This window comes from Cibotium barometz, chromosome 43 (assembly GCF_041138505.1).
Source record: "Cibotium barometz isolate CiBa-2024 chromosome 43, ASM4113850v1, whole genome shotgun sequence".
Taxonomy (NCBI): Eukaryota; Viridiplantae; Streptophyta; class Polypodiopsida; order Cyatheales; family Cibotiaceae; genus Cibotium; species Cibotium barometz.
In genome coordinates, this window is record NC_141088.1 from 115,988 (window position 1) to 126,054 (window position 10,067).

General features: G+C 43.5%; 1 protein-coding gene across 1 annotated transcript in view; it reads left to right on the forward strand.

The window, feature by feature from the left end:
• LOC147613391 (pentatricopeptide repeat-containing protein At2g03380, mitochondrial-like) overlaps positions 1-7,122 on the forward strand; it is a 70,156-nt gene extending 63,034 nt beyond the window's left edge. The window contains exons 3-4 of the mRNA XM_086781331.1: positions 3,269-3,348; positions 3,432-7,122. Coding sequence (XP_086637457.1) covers positions 3,486-6,218 — 2,733 coding nt within the window. The 5' untranslated portion in view covers positions 3,269-3,348; positions 3,432-3,485 and the 3' untranslated portion in view covers positions 6,219-7,122. The remainder of the gene's footprint in view (positions 1-3,268; positions 3,349-3,431) is intronic.
• Positions 7,123-10,067: the final 2,945 nt, after the last annotated feature.

A 10,067-nucleotide genomic window follows, 5' to 3' on the forward strand; every position in this document is an offset into this window, starting at 1 on the left:
AAAACGGACCATCTATGATGTCCTGCAAGTGCAAGAACGGTGCGAATGGTAGTCATCTAGGCCGTCGGGGCGAAGGTCTCATCGAAGTCGACACCAGGGCGCCGAGCATAACCCTTGGCAACCAACCTCGCCTTGTGCTTGTCCAAGCTGCCATCAGCTCGGAACTTTGATTTGAAAATCCAACGCACACCAATCACCTTACGCTGCAGAGGCTGAGGCACCAAAATCCAAGTGCCATTCCGTTCGATAGCATCCAGCTCTGTTTGCATAGCATGACGCCAAGACTCATGTGAAAGAGCCCATCTATAGAAGTGGGATCAGAAGGACCATTAATGATTGTAGACATAAGAGCATAATTAACAAACATGTTGCCCTCATGAATTTGTTTCCTTGTAACTCTGGAAGAATGCCGAAGAGAACCAGGCGGAGGAGCAGAAGGAAGCTCACATAACTCAGAGTCACGAACTGTCTGATAATACCAACTAGGTACAGATCTGCTCGAACTCGCCAGAGGAGGAGCAGGGTCATCATCATCTGACTGAGAATCCTGGAGGTGTAACAATAATAGCGGGAGAAGGAGGAGGAGGAGAAGGAGGAGAAGGAGGTGCAGGAAGAAGAAGCTCACCATCCCCCTCTGAAGATGTAGGAGTCTCGTCGAACACCACATCACGGCTCACAACAGCTTTACCGGCTTGAGGATCATAAAGACGATATGCCTTGGACACAGTGCTGTATCCGAGAAAAGTCATGCGCTGAGACTTTTGAGTCCAACTTGGAGCGGTGCTCCTTAGGCACATGAACATACGCCGTACATCCAAATATCCAGAAATGAACAACGGAGGACTTCTCACCATGGAAAGCCTCATATGGAGTTTTGTCGGGAAGAGCAGCAGTAGGAGACCTATTCTGAATGTAGACAGCAGTGGAAGCCGCCTCAGCCCAGAAACGTCGAGGTAATGAAGAATGCTCAAGCATAGCACGGGCCATCTCCATAATGGTCTTGTTCTTCCTCTCGGCAACTCCATTCTGTGATGGAGTATATGCTGTAGTAAGCTGTCTCCGAATGCCATGTGTCTTGCAATATTGCTGAAACTCTTGGGATGTGAACTCACTCCCTCCATCGGTCCTGAGAGCCTTGATCGAGTGACCGGTCTCTTTTTCCACCTCGGCTTTCCAATCACAGAAGTGATGAAAAGTCTCATCCTTGGTCTTCAGAAAGAAAACCCAAGTATATCTGGTAAAATCATCCACCATCACGAGCATTTACAACGCCTTACTCAAAGACGCGGTACTCATAGGACCACATAAGTCTGCATGAATGAGAGCAAGTGATGTCGAAGATCTCTGTGTCGCCTCCTTCGGAAATGCCGCTTGGTGTTGCTTCCCCTGTAAACAAGAGGAACAAGCAGAAGACGGAGCCTTGATGGTCGGTAATCCATCAACCAACCCATCCTTCGAAGCTCGCTGTAGAAGCTGATAGCTCAAATGGCCAAACCGAGCATGCCAAAGAGTAGAAGAAGCACCAGAAGAAAGCAGAGCGGTTAATTTGTAGAGGCCACTATCTTGGACTCCCTGAGCCAAGATGCTACCAGTCGCCTTATCATGAATATTAATCTCATAACGAGAAAAGATCACCTCCGCACCCTGAGCTGTAAGAGCACTCACTGACAAAAGGTTAAAAGCCAAATCTGGAATATACAGGACGTCAGAGAAGTACCTCTTGTCCTCGTCAGAACGGAAGATGGGGATAGTGCCATGACCATGCACTGGCACAGAAGAAGAATCACCCAGAGTGATCTCGCCTCCTCGAACCAATCTCGATGGGGTGTCATATGAGCAGTAGCACCGCTATCAACAATCCAAGACCGTGACTGAGAAGTCACAAGAGCAAGTATACGCCGAGTACTTGCTAAGAGAAGAATTCCATCATCCTTCTTGGGTTGAGACACCGCCGTTGAGGAAGAGTTCTTTGCTGCTTCATCACGCTTCTTCTTGTGACATTGGGGTGACTTGTGACCCTTCTTGCCACAATAATGACATTCAATGTCCTTATTCTTTGAAGGTTTGTTGTCTTTATCCTTATCGGAATCCTTGGAGTTCTTGTTAGAACCCCCTTTACCTCTCTTTTGTTGAGTCTTCCCTTTATCTCGTGCTGCCAAAGCTCCATCAGGGCCACCCGAGGTGCCAGTCCGTTCCTCAAAGCGAGACTCTATCTGCATAATGGAGGGGAGAACTTCCTCCCAAGTAACTGGAACAGGACGAGGAGAAGAAACCAGAGACTGAATGTATGCATCAAACCTCTTTGGAAGTTTGGGGAGCAACCGAATAGCCATATCCTCTGTGGAGATGTCCTTGCCACAAACAGCAAGCTCGTCCCGGAGATCTTTCATCTTTGAGATGAAAGCAGATAAAGATGGAAACGCGGAAACTGATAAGTTCATTAGTTGCTTTTCCAATGCCAAAATCCGACCCGGAGACTTAATCTCATAGAGATGTGCAAAAGGCTTCCAAACCACAAGCCCCCTCTGCAAAGGGAAAGGACCACTGGAGAGGAAAATGCAGCAGTGAACAAGTGCTGTCCTGTAGAAAACAGGCCGCCTGCAGTCCAATCTCCAAGTGGGCAATGAAATGCTGATCAACAAGAGCCAGACGGCTGAATCGGTGAAGCCAATCTGAAGAAAAAACGACCAGCAGAGTGCTGTCCAGAAAACGCAGCAGCAAAAGCTATGGATCTGGAAGAAAAACGCAGAGGAGAAGGTGCTGAAAACAGGGCTGAATTTGGGGCAGCAGAAAGATGGCTAAACCGGAAGCAGAGTGGCACTAGAATGTGCTGAACAGAGAGTGCAAGAGAGAGAGAGAGATATGGAGCAAACTATGCTGAATATACTGAACCAAAACAGTCCCAAGCAAGAGACAGTGTTAGTCTCATAAGTGAGGGAGCAAATATGTACAAGACTGAATGAGAAATGAGAGGCCAGCACCCACTATTTATAGTGGGGAAGTGCTGGCCGATTGGAGCTCATAAACAGGCCGACTGGAGCTGTTGGACATGGCCGACTGGAAAAATGCCAGAATGGCTGGGAAAAATCCCAGAAAAATAGTAAAAAAGGGGTGGCCAGCCCACAAGCAAGGGCCATACAGAAGGGGACCAAATGGGCACCATAAAGGGCAGAAACTGGGGATGAAAGTGCTAACAAGTGTCTCATGTGTATATCTCCTTCAGTTCATTGTAGATTTGTTTAAAGCTTTTCATAGAAATATTTTGCAGACATCACGAGCAAGGACTGAGTGCTTCTGAAGGACTACTCAAGGGAACCCTCCCAACGGTGGGACAACTGAAGGAGCAAAGTAAGTGGGTTCCTTCCCTTTCCTGCTTCAAGTAAGTGATGACGCTTGCTCACAATTGAGTTTGTCTTTTGTGCGTGCCATAGACAAACCCAAGGGCAGTAGATTTTGCGCATAAACTTACGGAGCAGTCGCAATGGATGTGTGGCTGGTCCAAGGTTACAGACATTGTAAGGCTAAAGGAAACACAAGAACCTTGTGCGATTGAGGGAATGCACAAAGCACAAGAAGAAGTGAAGAACGGTACTGGTGAAGGTTGGAACTTGAGGATGCTCAGCTTAGAGGAGGCACTTCCTTCCTTGGAGGAAGCAGTGCTTCCCCATCCTTCCATCAAGGACTTTGCACGCATCTTGCACAGGTGCAGGAAGGAGAGAGACCGAGCGCATGCGCTGCGCTTACATGCGTACATGCGCAAAAATGGGCTGGAAGCTCATATATCACTGGGGAACTACCTCGTCTTGATGTTAGTGGAAGTTGGAAGCATGCAAGATGCCCAGCAGGTTTTTGATAAGTTAGTGTATCCAAATGAGTGGTCCTGGAATTCCCTCATCACAGGTTATATCAATTGTGGGAAGCCACAACATGCTCTTACCTTGTACCAGAAAATGCAATTTGATGATTCTGTACACTGCAGTGGGCATACTTCTGTGGCCTTACTAAAGGCTTGTGTGAAGCTAAAAGATCTGGAAAGAGGCATCAAAATACATGCCGAGGTTGCCAGAACAGGATTGCTTGATAGAGACGTTTTTGTTGGCAACACCTTGGTCGATATGTATGCTAAATGTGGTTCACTTGCCAAAGCACAGCAAGTATTTGACAGACTTCCAGTTCGAAATGTAGTCTCGTGGAATGCACTTATGGCAGCATATGCTAAACAGGGGCATGGTAAAGAAATACTTGAGTGTTTTGAACAGATGCAACTCGAGGGTGTCTCTCCAGATGCTGTCACACTTGTTTGCAGCTTGAAAGCGTGTGGCAATATAGGAGCCATAGACAAGGGTCGAGAAATACATGCTGAGATTTCAAAGGGCGTGTTGGAAAGAGACCTTGCTGTGGGTAGCACTTTGGTTGCTATGTATGCCAAGTGTGGTTCACTTGCCAAAGCACAGCGAGCGTTTGACAAGCTTCCTGTTCGAGACGTTGTCGCATGGACTGCACTAATTGCAGGATATGCTGAACATGGGCATGGTGAGGAAGCACTAAAGTGCTTTGAACAGATGCAACTTGAAGGTGTGTCTCCGAATGATGTCACATTTGTTTGCAGCCTGAAAGCTTGTGCCATTGTAGGATCCACGGATAAGGGTCGAGAAATACATGCTGAGATTGAAAGAAAGGGTTTGTTGGAAGGAAACCTTTTAATTGGTAGCACCTTGGTTGATATGTATGCCAAATGTGGCTCGCTTGCAAAAGCACAGCAGGTGTTTGACAAGCTTCTAGTTCGAGATGTTGTCTCATGGACTGCACTGATAGCAGGATATGCTGAACTTGGGCATGGCAAAGAAGCACTCAAGTGTTTTGAACAGATGCAACTGGAGGGTGTATTTCCCAATGCTGTAACATTCATTTGTTGCTTGAAAGCTTGTGCCAGAATAGGAGCAGCAGACAAGGGCCAAGAAATACATTCTGAGATTGAAAAAAAGGGGTTTCTGGAAAGAAATTTTTTAGTTGGCAGCACCTTGGTCGATATGTATGTGAAATGTGGCTCGCTTGCAAATGCTCAGCAAGTATTTTACAAACTTCCAGTTCGAAACGTTGTCTTGTGGAATGCATTAATTGGAGGATATGCTGAACATGGGCATGGTGAGGAAGTTCTCAAGTGTTTTGAACAGATGCAACTAGAGGGTGTCTCTCCAGACGCTGTCACGCTTGTCTGCAGCTTGAAAGCTTGTGGCATCATAGGAGCCACAGATATGGGTGGAGAAATACATGCTGAGATTGAAAGAAAGGGGCTACTGGAAAAAGACCTTGTTGTTGGCAACACCTTAGTCAATATGTATGCCAAATGTGGCTCACTTGCCATAGCACAACTAGTGTTTGACAAGCTTCCAGTCCGAGACATAGTCTCATGGACTACGCTAATTGCAGGATATGCTGAACATGGGCATGATGAAGAAGCACTCAAGTATTTTGAACAGATGCAACTTGAGGGTGTCCCTCCAGATGCTGTCACGCTTGTTTGGAGCTTGAAAGCTTGTAGTAGCATAGGAGCCACAGAAAAGGGTCGAAAAATACATGCTGAGATTGTCAGAAAGGGGTTATTCGAAAGAGACCTTGTTGTTGGCAACACCTTGGTTGATATGTTTGCCAAATGTGGCTCGCTTGCCGAAGCACAGGAAGTGTTTGACAAGCTTCCGGTTCAAGATGCAGTCTCATGGACCACACTGATTGCAGGATATGCCCACTTTGGAGAAAGCGAAAATGTTTTCCAAATCTTTGACAGAATGTTAGGAGAAGGTATGGAGCCAGATCCGGTCACCTTTGTTATTGTTCTCAGTGCATGCAGTCGCACAGGTGTATTTAATAAGAGCCAGACATACTTTGAGGCCATGAGCAAAGACTTTGGCATCGTTCCAACTCTGGAGCACCACATTTGCATGGTTGATGTACTTGGGCGTGCTGGCCAATTTGAGAAGGCAGAAGCAATGATCAAGATGATGCGGCTCTATCCTAACCTTGCGGTATGGCACACTGTATTGGGTGCTTGTAGAAATTGGGGAAACATGGAGCTTGGAAAGAAGGCCTTTGAACATGCAGTGTGTGTGGATGAAAGTCATGCTGCAGCTTATGTCTTAATGTCTCACATCTATGCAGGTGCCGACATGCAGGAGAAAGCGAACAAGGCTGAGGCAATGAGAGTGGAAAAACAAGCATAAAAGAGGCTGGGACGTTGTTGGTGGACCGACCACAGTGCCATACATCTATTTTTGATTGGGAATGATATACATCGTGAAAGAAAAAGTAATTTTGCCAAGGTAGAAGATCTTTCCCTCAAAATATGAGGAAGGGTATGCCCCTAGTTTGCATTGGGTGTCACAAGTGGTTTCTGATGATGCAAAGAAAGGTGTGTTATGTAGGCACAGTGAGAAGTCGGGTAATGTCTATGCTCTAACTAATACACCCAAGGGGAAGACACCCATATATGTTGTCCAGAATCTCCGGGTTTGTAATAATTGCCATTTTGGCCATGGCAATTATATCCAAGATAAGAGGAAAGATTTCTTGTCAAAGATGCCAAACATGTTCATGTTTTTGGGGGATGATGACTGTGCAACTGCAGTAGGGATTGCCCCTTTGACTTGAAAAGTGGAATGCCAGAACGGTAGTTTGGTTGGTTAAAATAGCTCTGATATGGGGAGCTTGATTCCAAGTTGGGTATTAGTGGACTTTCATGTGTTTCTTGGGGTGGCTTGGGATACAACAGTTGACTAGGTTTGAAGAGCATTCCACAATGGCTTAGCCCTCAGAAAAGCAATAGTAGTCTATAGGAGAATGGAGGCAGTGGGGGATCGACTTGACTTTGGATCCTGTCTTACAGAGATAACACTAAAAAATATATACGGAACCTGTCAGAAATGTGGATAGGAGTGGCTATATGGATAGTGGTACACACACATTGATAATTGATAAATCATATGGAGTTGGACATAATATTTATAGGTTTGGCGATGCAAGGTGGCCATGACTAGACCATAGTGGATATATGGTCTAAGTTGGTGCCACCATTCATGGTGTCAAGTCACTTCATAATAAATCACAAGAAATTGCTGCCCTCCACACCTATCCAAGCTCATCTTGGGCTCCATATGGGTCTCACAACCCATTAAAGGGTGCCTCAAGAAGGTATCTTATGCAACTGTGATGTGTTTTAAAGGGTGCCTCAAGAAGGTATCTTATGCAACTGTGATGTGTTTTATTTTTTGGCTAACAATTTGCACTTGGTTGTAGCTTAGATGGCATTTTCAGACCTCATTATACCATCTAACCACTAAAACGATCATTTGGTGTCTAAAATAGACCTAGGATCAAGTTGATCAAACATGGATTCTTCTCATAATGGGGCCTTACAGACATGAGCTAAGTAAATTGAATTGAAAATAGACTCAGATTGGGTTATTAATATCCAACATTGCCTACAACTACTAATTAAGATGCATAAAATGTATGTCAAAATAAAGTTAAACACAAGTACCAAAAGGAGGAGAGGACAAGAAGAAAAAGAACTATAAGGGAATCACAAGATGATCCTTCAAGATAGAGATCTAGAAGCTAGACTAGTACAATGGATCCACTCCAACATCATGAGCATCCACCACCACACATTGGAGTGACCATGTAAGTTTAGATAATTCTTTGGTTATGTTTGTACACATTATTGATATTATTTGTTTTTCATTTCTTTTTCCCTCATATGGTCATATTTCTCACATGGTCAGATCAATGGCCGCTATGAATTTACATGCCTAAATAGATACACGGCTAGTCCCTTCTTTGCATATAGTTCATCAGTAAGTTTGCTTCCTAGCTTTTCATCAGTCACCATTGTGAGTCTACTCCCTAGCTTCTACTAGCATAGAGTCTTTGTCTTAACAATTCCAAATCAACCATCAAACCTCTCTTTCACATGAGCACATGGGTGTGTCTTTGCCATATACAACATTTTTCTCCCTGTTATTGTGTAGTTTGAGTTTAAAAGTTTTGTACTATGAAAGATCTTGCTATGTTCTCTTGTATACACTATATAATGTGTCCTGTTACATGGTATTAGAGATTTGGCTCGGTATAAAATTTAACAATCCCTTGAAGTTTATCAAGGCTATTCTATCCTCTTATGGCGTTGATGTTTACCCCGCACCAAGATGACAACACTGTATCACATGTTTCTAAGCTTGGAGACGAAGGGATGTAGATGATCTCTTCATCATTATCACTAGCATGTAAGATAACATGCTAACAACGGTGCACATGATCTCTGCACCATTATCACTAGCATGTAAGATAGCATGCTAACCATGTTTCAACATGTAAGATACCATGTAAGCATGCGTGCTAATGATGGTTCAACATATCTCCATAGTTATAGAACCATGGGCTTTGTTGTAGAGCCAAATTCCTCAAGGATTTGGAATCTAAAAAATTAGCTTAACCAAGAAAGTAAAGTGATGGAGGTGTTTCTCACTAGAATCAAAGATCTTCATAATTAGATAATTGCAATCGGCATGAGATCAATTCCTCCCTAAAGCATGTGGGAGTTGGCATTAGGGTGACATTAGGCAACGATGCAAAGGGCCCAATCAAAGGTATATGCATTATTTCTCTCATGTATAAAGAAGGTTTTGCAAAAAGCCTTTCAAATGTTGTGTGGGTTCTAAAGAGGAACCTTCTTTTTGTCTCAACTATCACGGGCCCTTACTTGCGGGTTCACTTTGACAAGAATGGGGCAATCATTCTTGCTAGAGATGAAAAGAAAATTGAAGAGACAACATGTATGACATGAAAGGGGGCAATCATTCTTGCTAGAGATGAAAATAAAATTGCAAAGACAACATGTATGAGCTTTTGGTGTTTATAGTCTAGGCCAATCTGGGTAGTAGCAAACTATGACATGAGAGATATGGCCACTAATTTTTGACACCCCGGATGTATGTGAAACTTGCATATTGGGTAAGTAGCACCAAAAACCCTTTCTATAAGAGATCAATTTTAGGACAAGGCTCCATCTCATACTTCAATTTGTACACTACTAATCTTTACGTAAAGATGTCTACTCTTAAACTTCGAGGTTCTTCCTCTTTTTTCACATTGATTGATAAAGATTTGACTGTATTTTCTTAAGGAAAAGTCTTAGGCTTCTTAAAAGTTTAAAGAATGGTTAGCATTGGTTGGAACTAAGACAATGACTAGGTTGAAATAATTTAGAACAAATCAGGAAGACATTTCATTTCTAATGAGTTCTTAGATTTCTGCAAGAAAAGAGACATAAAACGATAGCTCATGGTGTTGTAGAGCATAAGAGTTATGCTATTTGAGGAGTATGCTTAATGACATAAATATTCATAAATCATTTTGGGCGGAGGCAATTAACAAGAGTACACATAAGGTTATTAAAGGGATGGCTTTGCTGCTATAAGGCTACTCACTTGAGAGATTTAGCTACACACTTGAGAGCTTTTGGGTGTAAATATTTTGTACATGTTCTAGATGCTTAAAGAACCATGCCAAAAGCCATAGATGCATCTTATTGGGTTACAAGAAATTGAGCATGCAGTTCGCGACTCTATGACCCTCACACAAAGACCTCAAAAAAGAAGATCATAGTAGCCTTTCTAGAGACAACCACGTTAGATGCAAGAGGATCTTCTCTCTTCTTCATCATGTAACAAGGAAATCATCAGCATAGCTTCAAAAATGTGCAACATGAGATTCCTCACATTCTAGTGGAGGGAAGCATATACCATTTCCTTCGTATATAGATTTTGAAGGTGAAGAACTAGAGCATGATAAGGGTAAACCATTCCCTAAGGTGGTAAATGAAATTTTTGGATGGAGTAGAATATCCAACCATGAGGGATGTGGCTCAAGGTATTCATAGTCCAAAAGGATGGAGAAGCAAAACAAGACTCATGGCGAATCTTATGAACTATGCTCTTATGCCATAGGTGCCACCTTTGCTGCTGACGCACAAGGATGACAATGATGTAAACTAAATAAAGATGACTCCATCC